This window comes from Canis lupus, chromosome 26 (assembly GCF_003254725.2).
Source record: "Canis lupus dingo isolate Sandy chromosome 26, ASM325472v2, whole genome shotgun sequence".
NCBI lineage: Eukaryota > Metazoa > Chordata > Mammalia > Carnivora > Canidae > Canis > Canis lupus.
The window spans coordinates 18,068,013-18,081,452 of record NC_064268.1 but is presented as its reverse complement, the minus strand read 5'-3'; the positions used below and the strand labels follow the sequence as shown (position 1 = coordinate 18,081,452).

At 45.3% G+C, this 13,440-nt stretch overlaps 1 protein-coding gene across 5 annotated transcripts in view; it reads left to right on the top strand.

Moving 5' to 3' along the window:
- Positions 1–13,440, top strand: part of ACACB (acetyl-CoA carboxylase beta) — a 131,701-nt gene that overhangs the window by 92,128 nt on the left and 26,133 nt on the right. For all 5 annotated transcript variants that reach the window (XM_049101704.1, XM_049101706.1, XM_049101707.1 and 2 more), the window contains 9 exons: positions 2,091–2,228; positions 3,233–3,332; positions 3,422–3,529; positions 7,253–7,309; positions 7,755–7,796; positions 8,778–8,993; positions 10,823–10,978; positions 11,822–12,025; positions 12,902–13,057. In XM_049101704.1, coding sequence (XP_048957661.1) covers positions 2,091–2,228; positions 3,233–3,332; positions 3,422–3,529; positions 7,253–7,309; positions 7,755–7,796; positions 8,778–8,993; positions 10,823–10,978; positions 11,822–12,025; positions 12,902–13,057 — 1,177 coding nt within the window. The remainder of the gene's footprint in view (positions 1–2,090; positions 2,229–3,232; positions 3,333–3,421; positions 3,530–7,252; positions 7,310–7,754; positions 7,797–8,777; positions 8,994–10,822; positions 10,979–11,821; positions 12,026–12,901; positions 13,058–13,440) is intronic.

Sequence of the window (13,440 nt, the reverse complement as noted above, 5' to 3'; positions counted from 1 at the left end):
CAACTCGTTTCTTAGATGGAACCTGTACACATATTTGGGTTACTTGTTGGGACCGTCAGTGTGGGCACAGGGTCCCATTTTGACCAACACAGACACCGAGGGCCCTGGTGGGATTCCCTGACAGTCTCAGGTCCTTGCTGTGGCTATTGGCTGGGAGCTCCAGAATCTTCCTCTAGGCCTGGGTCTTCAGAGTAGACCCTGCCTGCAGCTGCCCCTAACCCCGCTCTTCAGGGCCTCTGGGAAGGGCTATGGCGAGTAAAGTCCCACCTCCCAGGAGGGCCTGGCTGTAGAACCAGACACACGGTGAATTAGTTCGGAGGACCAGGATGGGGAGGTCAGACCAGAGGCCAGCAGAGCTTCATGCAGGGCACAGCCAGGACTTAGGGGCAGACCCAGAGTTCTGTGAGCCTGGCCAGGAGGTAAGACCTGGAGAGTATGGCCCTACCTGAGGGGCTGCTGTTCTAGCTCCAGGAACATGGTCCAGCTAGACCAAATCTCTCCCTTTTTCCCCTCCACAAGAGAAGCAGGACATCCAGACTTTAAAAAAATGAGGGGCGCCTAGGTGACTTAGTTAAGTGTCTGTCTTAGCTCAGGTCATGATCACAGGGTCCTGGGATCGAGCCCCATGTCAGGCTCCCTACTCAGTGATGACTCTGCTATTCCCTTTGCCTCTGTGATCTCTCTCTCTCTCTCCCAAATAAATAAATAAATAAAATCTTTTAAAAAATGAAATTCTTCAACTTTTCACTGTGATAAGGTAATTAATGTATGAGAATTAAAAATGCTGCAGTGACTACAGTCAGTCCATGGGCTGAATTCAGCTTCTGCTGCCATGCCAGTTTGCTACTCTGCATTTAGCTGTCCAGGAGCAGGGGGCCTGGATGGTGATTTCAGGGGTACCGGACAGGAAGGCATAGAGGCCACCGCCCACCTGGGTCAGGGGTCTCCCAAGAGCAGATTTGAGGATTTGCTAAGAAGGTTTACAGGGCTAAGTAGTATATATCATGCTCCTGTCTGTGACTTGTCACAGTGAAAGGACATGAAACAAAGCACAGTCAGCAAGAGGAAAAGGGTCATGGGGTATCCTCTGGTACAAGCTTTCAAGAGTCCTCCCCAAGGGAGTCACATAGGATGTACTTCATCCCCCTGACAGTGAGCTACGATGACCTGTGTGCAGTGCTGTCCAGCATCTGGTTAGAGACTCAGCACCCAGGATTTTTGTGGGGAACTGGTCATGTGGATGTCCTCAGCCAAGCATGTACCCAAATCCCAGACCCCAGAAGGAAAGTAGGTGGTTGGCACAAACCACATGGTACAAACAATTTGGGCACAGTGAGCCTCTTATCATTTAGGGAATGGTGGGACTCCTCCTCCCCAAGTTCTCAGATATCAGCCAAAGGGTAGCCTTGGAGGCAAGTTGCCTTTTTAGGAGGGTAGCCCCAGGCCTGCTCTTTTGACTTTTCTGTACCCCATCTAATAAACATTCCCTTCTTCACTTGACTCCAGGGCGCAATTGTCATTGCTCTGGGGGATCCATTTGTGCTTGCTGCTGGTGAATAGCTAGTCCTGGGAGGCAGGGACCAGCTAAACTCCGATGAGCTGCTGGCTGAGGGGCCAGTTTTGGTTTCTGACCCTGTCCCAAGGACAGGTTTGATGGAGGCAGAGGCACTGGAGGAGCAGAGGCCTGGCATGTCTCTCTAGAACCAAGTCTGCCTTTTCACCAGCCACCCAGGGCTGGGCTGTCCAGGAGAAATTGGCACTGTGTTCATTCTCTAAGGTCAAGTTCCTGATCTTGGATTTCCCTGGGACCATGTTGAGGCTGGACTTGTCTGTGTGCATGCATGTATGCATCATTCATTCATTAATTCATCCCTCACTTGCTGAACTCCTAGTCTGTTCCAGGGCCTGAGTAATCAGACAAGACTCTTAGCCCCAGATCCCAGTCCCCTCCATCTCCAAATTTTAAGCCCTGCTTAAAGGGGAGGCCTCTAATGCTAGTCTGGCTCACTGAAACTTCCAGGGCAGGAACAAGTGCTTGGGGCCAGAGCTTCAAGTAGCTCCTTTGTTCCCCTCTTCTGGTCCCCCCATAGGATGGCTGTGCCCATCAGCATCACCAACCCCGACCTGCTCAGGCACAGCACCGAGCTCTTCATGGACAGCGGCTTCTCCCCACTGTGCCAGCGGATGGGGGCCATGGTCGCCTTCAGGAGATTTGAGGACTTCACAAGGTACCCAGAATGGCTCAGTCTCTCAGACACCCTGAGCAGAGGGGCCAAGCAGGCTTTCCCTGGCCCCCACTTGTTCATTTGTGTAGACTGTCTGACTGTGCACTTCCACACTGAGACTTTGAGAAAATTATTTTACCTCTCTGTGCCTTTGTTTTCCCATCTTTATGATGGGGATAAGAGAAGGATCTACTTTATAGGATCACTGGGAAAATTAAATGAGATAGTATATATTAAATATTGTATTTAAAATATAGTTGGGGCACCTGGGTGGCTCAGTTGGTTAAGTGTCTGCATTTGGCTCAGGTCATGATTCTGGAGGTCCTGGGATTGAGCCCCGTCACACAGGGCTCCCTGTTCTGGGCTCCTGCTTGTGCACTCACTTGCTCTCTCTCAAATAAATAAAATCTTTTAAAAGATTTTTAAAAAACAAAGTATAGTTTAAGAAGGGAGGGGTGCTTGGTTGGCAATTCTTGACCTCAGGATTATGGGTTCAAGCCCCACATTGGGTGGGTGAGGAGCCTACTTAAAAAATAATAATAACAACAATAAAGTGTAGTTAAAGTAAAAATGACATGGTCAATCAATGTCAGTGATTAGTCCTGTCATTACTGGCCTTTGCCCCAACCTATTCCTCTGTGCATCATGCTTGGATTCTCTTGTTGTAACTTCACAACAGCCTTAGCTGATTTGGGGTTGGTGAGGTGTGAGGGTCTCCCAGCCTGAAACAGGGGGAGTCCAGCTGATGCCCCAGCATGCTGGACGCCCTTTCTTTTATTCATGATCTCAGATCACATAGGTTCCCTCTTCCCTTTTGGGAAAGACCCCATAGGCAGTGCCTTGGACCTGGTCAGGAACCATGTGAGCTCTGCATCAGATGAGCTTGTAGAGCAGTGGGTGGGAAGGAGGGAAGACCCAAGTCTCCCATGTGCCTGGAGATAAATCTTAACCTTTGACATCACGGGGCAGTAGCCCCTCATCCCTGCCTCTCCACCCTGCGCCCCTAGGAACTTTGACGAAGTCATCTCCTGCTTTGCCAATGTGCCCAGGGAAGCTCCCCTCTTCAGCAAGGCCTGTACTTCCCTGTACTCTGAAGAAGACAGCAAGGTCAGTGTCAGAGCAGGGAGCATGCTGAGGAGGGTACAGGCTGGGGCCCCTGAGTCCTTCCACCACCTGCCTTTGTTTTGCTCTCCCAGAACCTCCGAGAAGAGCCCATTCACATCCTCAATGTGGCCCTCCAGTACGCGGATCACCTGGAAGACGAGCTGCTGGTTCCAATTTTCCGGACATTTGTGCAGTCCAAGGTATGCCGGGCATGCCTCTGGTCCTGAGTCACTGAAGGAGGAAGGAGGGGCTTGTGATGGAGAGGTGTCACATGTGCCTAAGTCCTGCTGTGTACTTCAGAGCCACAGACCTGGTCTCCCCTATTCCTTGGAGCTGGTAACCTTGGGCGGAAGTGGCTGAACTCGGTAGAGCCTTAGCTTCTCCCCCAGTAATACAGGGGCAACATTTCTTTCTTCCCAAGTGTTGTAACAATTAAAAAGACAAAGTATAGGAGTGCCTGAGTGACTAGGTTGAGCATATGAGTCTTGATTTCGGCTCAAGTCATGATCTCAGGGTGGTGAGATAGAGCTCTGCACTGGGCTCTGGGCTGGATGTGGAACCTGCCTAAGATTCTCCCTCTTCTCTGCCTCTCCCTGCCTCTACCATTATATCTCTAAAAAAAAAAAATACACATACACAATTGACCCTTGAACAAATGGTTTAAACTATGCAGGTGCACTCATATGCAGACTTTTTCCTGACAAATACAGTATAGTCCTGTAAGTGTATTTTCTCTTCCTTGTAATTTTCTTAATACTTCATTTTTATTGGCTTCCTTTATTGTAAGACTATGGTGTATAAACATATAAAATGCAAAAAGCATTGACTGTTCATGTTACTGGTAAGGTTTCTGGTCAATGGTAGAATATTCATAGTTAAGTTCTTGGGGAGTCAAAAGTTATACATGGATTTTTAGCTGTGCAGGAGGTGGGCACCCCTAATCCTCACATTGTTCAAGGGTCAACTGTACACCCACTTTGCCTGTGCAATGAATGATGAAATAAGGCAGTGTATATGCCACTTGGAGGACACATTCAGTGAAGAGTTTGGAGGGAATGTTTTTGTTGAGATAATGCAGAAAACTCAAAACCTTTAAAGAATTGCTTACACTGCTAGCCATCTATGTGAAGAGCTTGTTCTTAGAAATTACATGTGGCTGTTGCCAACATATATTCTCACCCTGGCAGCAGGGACAGTTGTGATATATGCTCAAGGACTTAACGTGCAAACAGATGTGGAGCAGCTTGACCAGGGGAGGTAGTCAAAACAGCAGGAAGGTACTTGGGCAGGTTACTTTACTTCTCTAATCCTTAGTTTTCCCTTCTGTAAAATGGGATGCTGAGATATCTAACTCCTAAATCAATCAAGTCTACCAGGCATGCCGTCTGTCTGTTAGTTCTCCTGAGTTGGTCTGAACTTGAAGAACACTTGGACATTTTCAGTTGTTGTTCGTCTATTTACCTGTACTTTGTTGCATTGGCCATATCAGCCAAGTGGGAGGGATGCCTCCTCTGACTTGGCATCCCTCAGAGGACGTGGCCTGGTGATTGGGGTTAGGAGATGGGGTGAGTGATGCTGAGTCATGGGTAACGCCTTGCAAGCTTAGGGACATTATTGTCTGTGATTTACTTAGACTTGATTTGATTAATCAACAATGTAATAATGTTCACTGTAGAAAATGTTTTAAGGTTCAGACAAATCTGAAAAGTAGGTTTTAAAACAAAACCCACACTGGGCAGCCCGGGTGGCTCAGCGGTTTAGCGCCGCCTTCAGCCCAGGGCCTGATCCTGGAGACCCGGGATCGAGTCCCACGTCGGGCTCCCTGCATGGAGCCTGCTTCTCCCTCTGCCTGCGTCTCTCTCTCTCTCTCTCTCTCTCTCTCTCTCTCTCTCATGAATAAATAAATAAAATATTCTTTAAAAATAAAAAAAATAAAACAAAATAAAACAAAACCCACACTGGATGTTATACTGTATGTTGGCAAATTATATTTAAATAAAATATTAGAAAGAGAAAAAACTCCTCACAGCCCTGCTATCTAGCCCTGAGATGAAATATTGGCATATTTCCCTCCAGCGGTGTCTTCTTGACATAGGTGATGTCCTTACTGGGTTTATACTTGGCATCCCATGGCATGGATAAGGTAACATTTGAGCTGTTGGAGCTCACCCTACCATTTAACCAAATCAAACAATGCTCATGATGGTTGGTGTTTCTTACCTGGAGAGAGCAATGGGAGGGATGCCAGACTTACCTAGGGAAAGTGTGGGCAGGGAAGACCCCTCACAGCATGGACGACTGTGCCATGGGTTCCCTGTGGCTGTGAAAGGGGAAGAAGTCACTCTCTAAATAACCTCGGAGGGTATCCATGAGCTAGAAATGATTAAACATATGTGCCTCTGTACAAGAGTATATAATATATAACATACCAAAGAGAGGAGACATAAAAGAATATACACCTGCTGGAGGAAAGAAAAGACTTTTAATATTATATATTAAGATAGTATTTTAAATCTTTTACATTAATAAGATACCTATGTATGTATTTTCCCACATACACACTCACATACATATGCAATCTCACACACATGCATGCATTCAACACACATCCTTAGTTGAGAACTAATGATTCAGGCTCCCCCTAACAGGATGGTTTTCCCACATAAAAACTCCCTTTATTTTGTGATTTATCCTGTTCTCTTTACAACTTATATTCCATTAAGTATTATTTTGTTTGTCTACTTATATCTTTCTGAAATGCACTAAGACTACTCTTTCCCCTAATAATTTTCCTTAACTTTATGGACAAGTTAGGCAATAACCATATTTCTTTGTCTTTTGGGTTTTTCTTTTCCCATAAGACGATATATGATAATGTTTATTTTGTTTAGGGATTAATTAAGAACAGTTTTGTACCTTTCTTGGGTATTTTCCTATTGCAGTTTAATCTATAGAAAATGTGTACAAATCATAAAGTATAGCCTGATGATTTTTCATAGTGGATTCCCCAGTGTAACCCGCATTCAGATAAAAAAAAAAAAAAAAAAAAGAATGTTCTCCTCTCTTTCTTGCCAGAGATAATTGACCACTACTGAGTTTTAACAACACAATCTCATCTATTCTCGAATTTTGTATAAATACAGTCATATAGTGTGCACTTTTTTGGTGCTTTTTTACTCATGTTTTTTTTAAAGATTCCATTTTTTGATAATCTCTACACCCAGTGTGGGACTCAAACTCACAAACCCCAAGAACAAGATTTGCATGCTCCACTGACTGAGCCAGCTAAGCCATCCCAGCTTGTCTTTTTTTTTTTTTTTTTAATATAATGGTGACCTTCCCTCAATTTTATTAAAGATTTCATGAAATGCTAAAAAATGTATATATATATATATGTATATATGTTTATGTATTTTCCAATATAACAGCTTTATTAAATGAAATTCATATATTATACCATCTCCCCATTGAAAATGTACAATTCAGTGCTTTTTGATCTATTCATACAGTGTGTAACCATCATTATGATAAATACATTTTAGAACATGTTCACCATCATCACCTACAAAAAGAAAACCTGTTAGCGATCATGTCCCATTTTCCCTCAACACAACACCTCCCCCTCTCCCCCGCCCTAGGCAACCATGAATCTATCTTCTGTCTCTTGTGGATCTGCCTATTCTAGATGTTTTCATATAAATGGAATCATGCAATATGAGGTCTTTTGTGACTGGTGTCTTTGACTCAGCATCATGTTTTCAAGATTCATCCATGTGGGAACTTAGTATTACTACTTTTTATTTCTTTTTATTGCTTTCTTTTTATTGCTAAATACTATTTCTTTTTATTGCTAAATACTATTCCATTATGTGTGGTTTTTTTTTGTTGTTGTTGTTTTTGTGTGTGTTTGGTTTCTAATGCAGAAAAACATCCTTGTGGATTATGGACTCCGAAGAATCACATTCCTGATTGCTCAAGAGGTCAGTGTGATTCTCAGTTCATCTGTGAGTCCTTAACATTCCTAAAGACTCAGTGCCATTGATTTGATGTTTACTCTGTAGATGGGGGTGGAAGAGAGCTATTGCTAAAAAAGAAGGTTTTGGGGCACCTGGGTGGTTCAGTTGGTTAAGCGTCTGCCTTCAGCTCAGAACATGATCTCGGGGTTCTGGGATTGAACCCCATATTGTGCTCCATGATCAGCGGGAGCCTGTTTCTTCTTCTGCCCGTCCCCTGCTCATGCTTGTCTCTCTCTCTAAATAAATAAATAAAATATTTTTTAAAAAATAAAAAAAGAAAAGGTTTTCCAAATAATTCATTCTAGAAGCAGATGGGATTATGGTTAAGAAAAATTCACTAACAAATATATCAGTATTTAAATGAGTCTTGGTTGATTTCATTGTTTTTTTGTATGGATTTCTTTTACAGAAAGAATTTCCCAAGTTTTTCACATTCAGAGCAAGAGACGAGGTATGACATAAAGCACTGATACTGTTCTTGCCTCTCTTTGATATTCAGGAAGAGTAATAGTCCCCAGTCCTTAAGGTACCCTTGTATTCCAGAACATGTATGTAACTTCTGTGTAGTCTCCAGCCTTCCTCTGGGATTATGCTTCCCTGTGAAGCTCAGACCCCATGCTTCCCATCCTTTCAGCCTTCACTCCGGTGTCTCCCTCATCTGAATCATTTTGTCCTCAGATGGCTCTCCCAACATCTTCTTCTTATGTTCTTGCTGGCCGGCTGCCTATTTTTATAAACAGAGTTTGATGGGAACACAGCCACACCTGCTTGATCTCCTATTGTGTGCTGCGGCTTTCTCATACAAGTGGCAGAGATGGCGTGGCTGTGACCAACCGTGTGGCTCACCAGCCTCACACGTTCCCTCTCTGGCCCTTTAAGAAAAGCTTTGCTGATCCCTATTTTAGAACAGGTGGGCCTATTCCCAACACAGACTCAAGACTCCATCCTCTTCAGTATCTTGTAGCTTAATTTATCTAAAACCTTTCGTTTCTAGTTAAGACCCATCCTTCTGTTAGGGTCTTCATTTTCTCTCTGCTTCAGTCTCTAGCACTGTCTGTTGCTTTGGGGACCAGTTTCCATAGATAAAACTCGGATTAGTGACTTCTCGAGAGCTACTCTGTGTTGTGGCAGAGCAGAGGCCAGTTGTGCTGGCAGGTGCTGGCTACTAGGTAGGCTCACCCAGGAGCTGAGAAGCTCGTGCCAGCATGCAAGACTGGTGGTGCTTGCAGCTCCCCTCTGGACCTTCCCAAACCCCCGATCTCTGAGCCCTGGGGTTGTTCACAGGTGACGTGATGAAGGCTACCTCCCTGAGTGCTAAAGCCACAAACACCAGGGTTCTCTAAGACAGGGTGTGGACCAAACAGGCATTTGGCCCCCATGTCAAATTCAGTGTCTTGTCTGTGTGTCTGTCTTTGCTTTCTGGCTGGGCCAGTTTGCAGAAGATCGCATTTACCGACACCTGGAGCCTGCCCTGGCTTTCCAGCTGGAGCTCAGCCGGATGCGCAACTTTGATCTGACTGCTGTGCCCTGTGCCAACCACAAGATGCACCTTTACCTGGGCGCTGCCAAAGTGCAAGAAGGTGCAGAAGTGACAGACCACAGGTTCTTTATCCGCGCCATCATCAGGCACTCAGACCTTGTTACAAAGGTAAAATGCCACGGACTGTTTCTTTCTCCATCTGAGCTTTGTCACTTGTGTGCTGGCTTTCCCTTCACTGAGCCCCTGCTCTATGCTGGGGATCACGGGGTGCACTGGGCACACACAGCTATGCCCTTGGGACGCTCCAGTCTGGGGAGTATGGTGGGAGTGGACAGCAAAGTGGCTTCTTTGCGTGTCCCAGCTGGCAGCACACGTGGATGTTTCTTGTGTCACATGGATCTGTCTGCTTGAGAGGGAATTGAGAAGGTAGAAAGATACTGGTTTATTAAAGGAGTTTCTTGTAGTTGCTTATCATGTTTCATTTTCATTGTTTCTTGCATTCAGACAAGTGATTTATGATTGTACTGTGAACTTTTCAAACAATACTGAAAACTACTTTTAAGGGATCCCTGGGTGGCGCAGCGGTTTGGCGCCTGCCTCTGGCCCAGGGCGCGATCCTGGAGACCCGGGATCGAATCCCACGTCGGGCTCCCGGTGCATGGAGCCTGCTTCTCCCTCTGCCTGTGTCTCTGCCTCTCTCTCTCTCTGTGTGACTATCATAAATAAATTAAAAAAAAAAAAAAAAAAGAAAACTACTTTTAAAAATTAAGGAGGGGGATGCCTGGGTGGCTCAGTGGTTGTGTGTCTGCCTTCAGCTCAGGGCATGATCCCAGAGTCCAGGATCGAGTCTTGCATCGGGCTCCCCACAGGGAGCCTGCTTCTCCCTCTGCCTATGTCTCTGCCTCTGTGTGTGTGTGTGTGTGTGTGTGTGTGTGTCTCATGAATAAATAAATAAAATCTTTAAAAATCAGGAGAAAGACCCAGAATCCCACCACTCAGCAGGGGTCAGCCCTGTTGGTGACCCTTTCTAGGTATGATTGTGTACAAGGAGTTGCAGGTGTAATGCTACAGATGGGAGCTCAGGGTGGACAAACCAATTGGACATGATTTTACTGGTCAGTTCCTTGTACACCTCATCTTCCATATTAATGAAGATGGTCTACCTCATGCTTTGTCCTTTCTTGGATGTACTGTGTATGTAATGGTTTGGGGTTTTGTTTTGTTTTGTTTTGTTTTCCGAATCCTCTCCTGGTGGATGTTAAGCTAACATCAGTTTTTTTGCTACCTCATTCAACTAGATATTTTAATAAGTTTTGTTATTTTCAGGAACAGTAAGGACAACAGATCAGGAAACAGTTGCCCCTGAAAAGATTGTCACTCTCAGATCCCAAGAGGAGAGGGCACATCATACTGTGGGGCACCGTATAGGGAAGCACCAGGGTTGGTGGGAGGCAGGGGAAGAAAGGGAAATGTGTGTAAGAGTGTTGTGGTTTCTGCGGGAAGGAACAACCAGTGAGGCAGGATAGGCAGGCTTGGGATTGGCTCATCTAAATAATTTCAGTAGGTTCTTGAGCCAAGGGGCTGTCTCTAGTTGTCTGATACCTGGGCCTGGGGTGATTAGGGCAGGTGGATAGTGACCTGGAATATGAGAGCCCAAAGAAGAGGAGGTATGTGCTCTGGATTTCCTGGTTGGCATTTGAAAAGCATGCCTAGAGGGGAGTCATTTACCATCTCTAGAAGTTGGCCACCCTGGAAGGGGTAGTCCCTCCAGCGTCAGTATGGCCTCGTTGTCAGAGCATCACAATACAGAAAATAAAAGACATGGTGAATATGCTGGATAGCCTTTGACACGTTTTTACCTTCAGAGGCAGGGCTCTGCCCTTCTCACCTGGCACACTTTTTGGAGATGGGGCAATGCTTTCTGCTCCCTTCTGTGTGAGGTTCCGTTTCCAGCCTTGTGCCCCTCGCTCTTGCATCCATCTCCCTGACTTTGGCAGGAAGCTTCCTTCGAGTACTTGCAGAACGAGGGTGAGCGTCTGCTCCTGGAAGCCATGGATGAGCTGGAAGTGGCGTTCAACAACACTACCGTGCGTACAGACTGCAACCACATCTTCCTGAACTTCGTGCCCACCGTCATCATGGACCCTCTTAAGGTCTTGCCTCTGGGGATGCTCTGGGTTCAGCTTTCCCAGGGGCCTATGGCACTTTGTGCCTTGCTGCTTTGGGGTCTTGTCTCCTTGCATGCGAGACCTAAGTTCCAGGACACGTATGTGTGTATTTGAGCCTCAATTGTTGTGGGTGGACAACCTTCTATCATTTAATTCCAGGACCACATTTTTGCCACCACCCTTAGGATCACCCCTGTTCTGATGGTCACCCTATAGGCAGCACGCTCCACTTTTAGGATGGCACAAATGTCCAAAGTGTCTTGCAAGACAAAATTTTGTCCCTTATTCCCAGCTTTTTTGGGGACCGTATGTGGAAGGAAAAGGGAAAAAGAACCATTCTTCCATGGCTGGTTCTTCATGAGCGGACAGAGTTGATACTGGTGATTCTGGGATGAAAGAAGTCCTGGGTCATCAGCTTGGCATCTGTGGGGTGCAGAGGACCTGTGCTGATGTCCCAGCTCCACCAACCCACATGGTTCCCAGAAGAGAAAAATGCAAACCCTTGAGCTACGTGGTGGAGATAAAGATGATGTCATGTAGGCATACTAGCTCTGTTGCTTACCAGCCTCCGTTTCCTCATCTGTCACTGGAGTATAAAAATGCCAGCCTCTCTGAGTAATTATGAGGATGAAATGAGATAATGCTCTTGACATGCTTAGCATGGCACCTGTGGTTATTATTGGCTAATAGTTGTTGGATACGTACTATGTCCTGGGTATTTTGCATTCAGTGGATGTCATCATTTGCTTATTGTCAGTGCTAGAATTATTTATTACAAGTTTTTTATGGAACTAACCTTGAGATGGGAATTGCTGTGATTTGGGGCAGATTGAAGAGTCCGTGCGTTCCATGGTTATGCGCTATGGCAGCCGGCTGTGGAAACTCCGCGTGCTGCAGGCTGAGGTCAAGATCAACATCCGCCAGACCACCACTGGCAGGGCTGTTCCCATCCGCCTGTTCATCACCAATGAGTCGGGCTACTACCTGGACATCAGCCTCTACAAGGAAGTCACTGACCCCAGATCTGGAAATGTAAGGCTGGGGAGAGGGGAAGTGCCATAGAGATGCAAATCCAAGCAGAGGCATATCAAGTCTGCTCCTGAGAGCAAGACACAGACTGAAATATTTGGTGTCTGTCTTGCCTTGCCATACTGTATTGGGGTAGCTCCTCAGAGTTTGCAATAAACATGTAAGCTTCTGAATCCCAGTTGTTCATTCCCCTGGGAAAGAGAATCAATCTCAAATTTAATCCATTTTAGGACCATGTTTGGGAAAAGATGTGGAATGCTGTGGTTGATTGTAATGCAACTCCCAGGTTGGTTCACTTAAGAAAATGGGTATTTTCCCCCAACCATGGTTTTAGAACAGATGTTTGTAAACTGAATCAAATATCCTATTGACTTCCATTTTTAAATATATAACTCTTTAAATTATTAAAGACTCCCAGGAAGTTAGAAAAATAGTACAGAGGGGAAAAATATTGTGGAGAGTTCTCATGTACCCTTCACCCAACTTCTCCCAATGATGTCATCTTAGCATAACCACAGGACCTTGCCAAAGCAGGAAATTGGCAACAGTATAGTACTATTAATTCAAATGTAGACTTTATTCAGATCTCACCAGTTTTTGTACCCTCATGTTTGGTTTTGTGTGTGTGAAAAGTACTATGAGGGTCACATTTTTGGAACTATGCTCCTATACCTGCCACTGTCCCTTCTTGTTCTGCTTGTCCACAGTGGCAGAGGTAAGAAGATTAGCTCTCTGGGGCACTTACTTTGTCATGTGATGTGATATGCTTTCCTTACTTCCACCACACTTTCATTGAGGGAGGAGTAGGAGTAAATTGGACAGGACTATGCTTCTCTGAAAATTCCTTCCTTCACTCTGTTTTTCTTTCTTTTTTTCCAGATCATGTTTCATTCCTTTGGCAATAAACAGGGACCCCAGCATGGGATGCTGATCAACACTCCCTATGTCACCAAGGATCTGCTTCAGGCCAAGCGATTCCAGGCCCAGTCCCTGGGCACCACCTATGTCTACGACTTCCCCGAGATGTTCAGGCAGGCAAGTCCTACAGCTTTGCTGTGGCACCACCCTGGGTCCCCCTCAGGGACTCTACCAGCCCCACACTCCCTGCCCTTAGTTCCTCTTCTGAAGACCTCAGTCTGAAGAACGAAGTCTTCATGAAGAAAAAGAAATCAATATTGGGAATGCCTTCCTAGTATTTTTTTCTAAAATGAACCTACTTTCCTCCCAGTGATAAAAAGTAATATAATATAGAAACTTTGGAAAGTAAAGGAGCATGGAAAAAAAGAAAAAAGTGACTCATAGTTCCATGTCTTAAAGACACATTGATATTTTTATGTGTTTCTTTCTGGCCTTTTTTTTTTTTAAGATTTATTTATTTATTTCATAGAGAGAGCGAGAGAGCATGTGAGCTTGGGGAG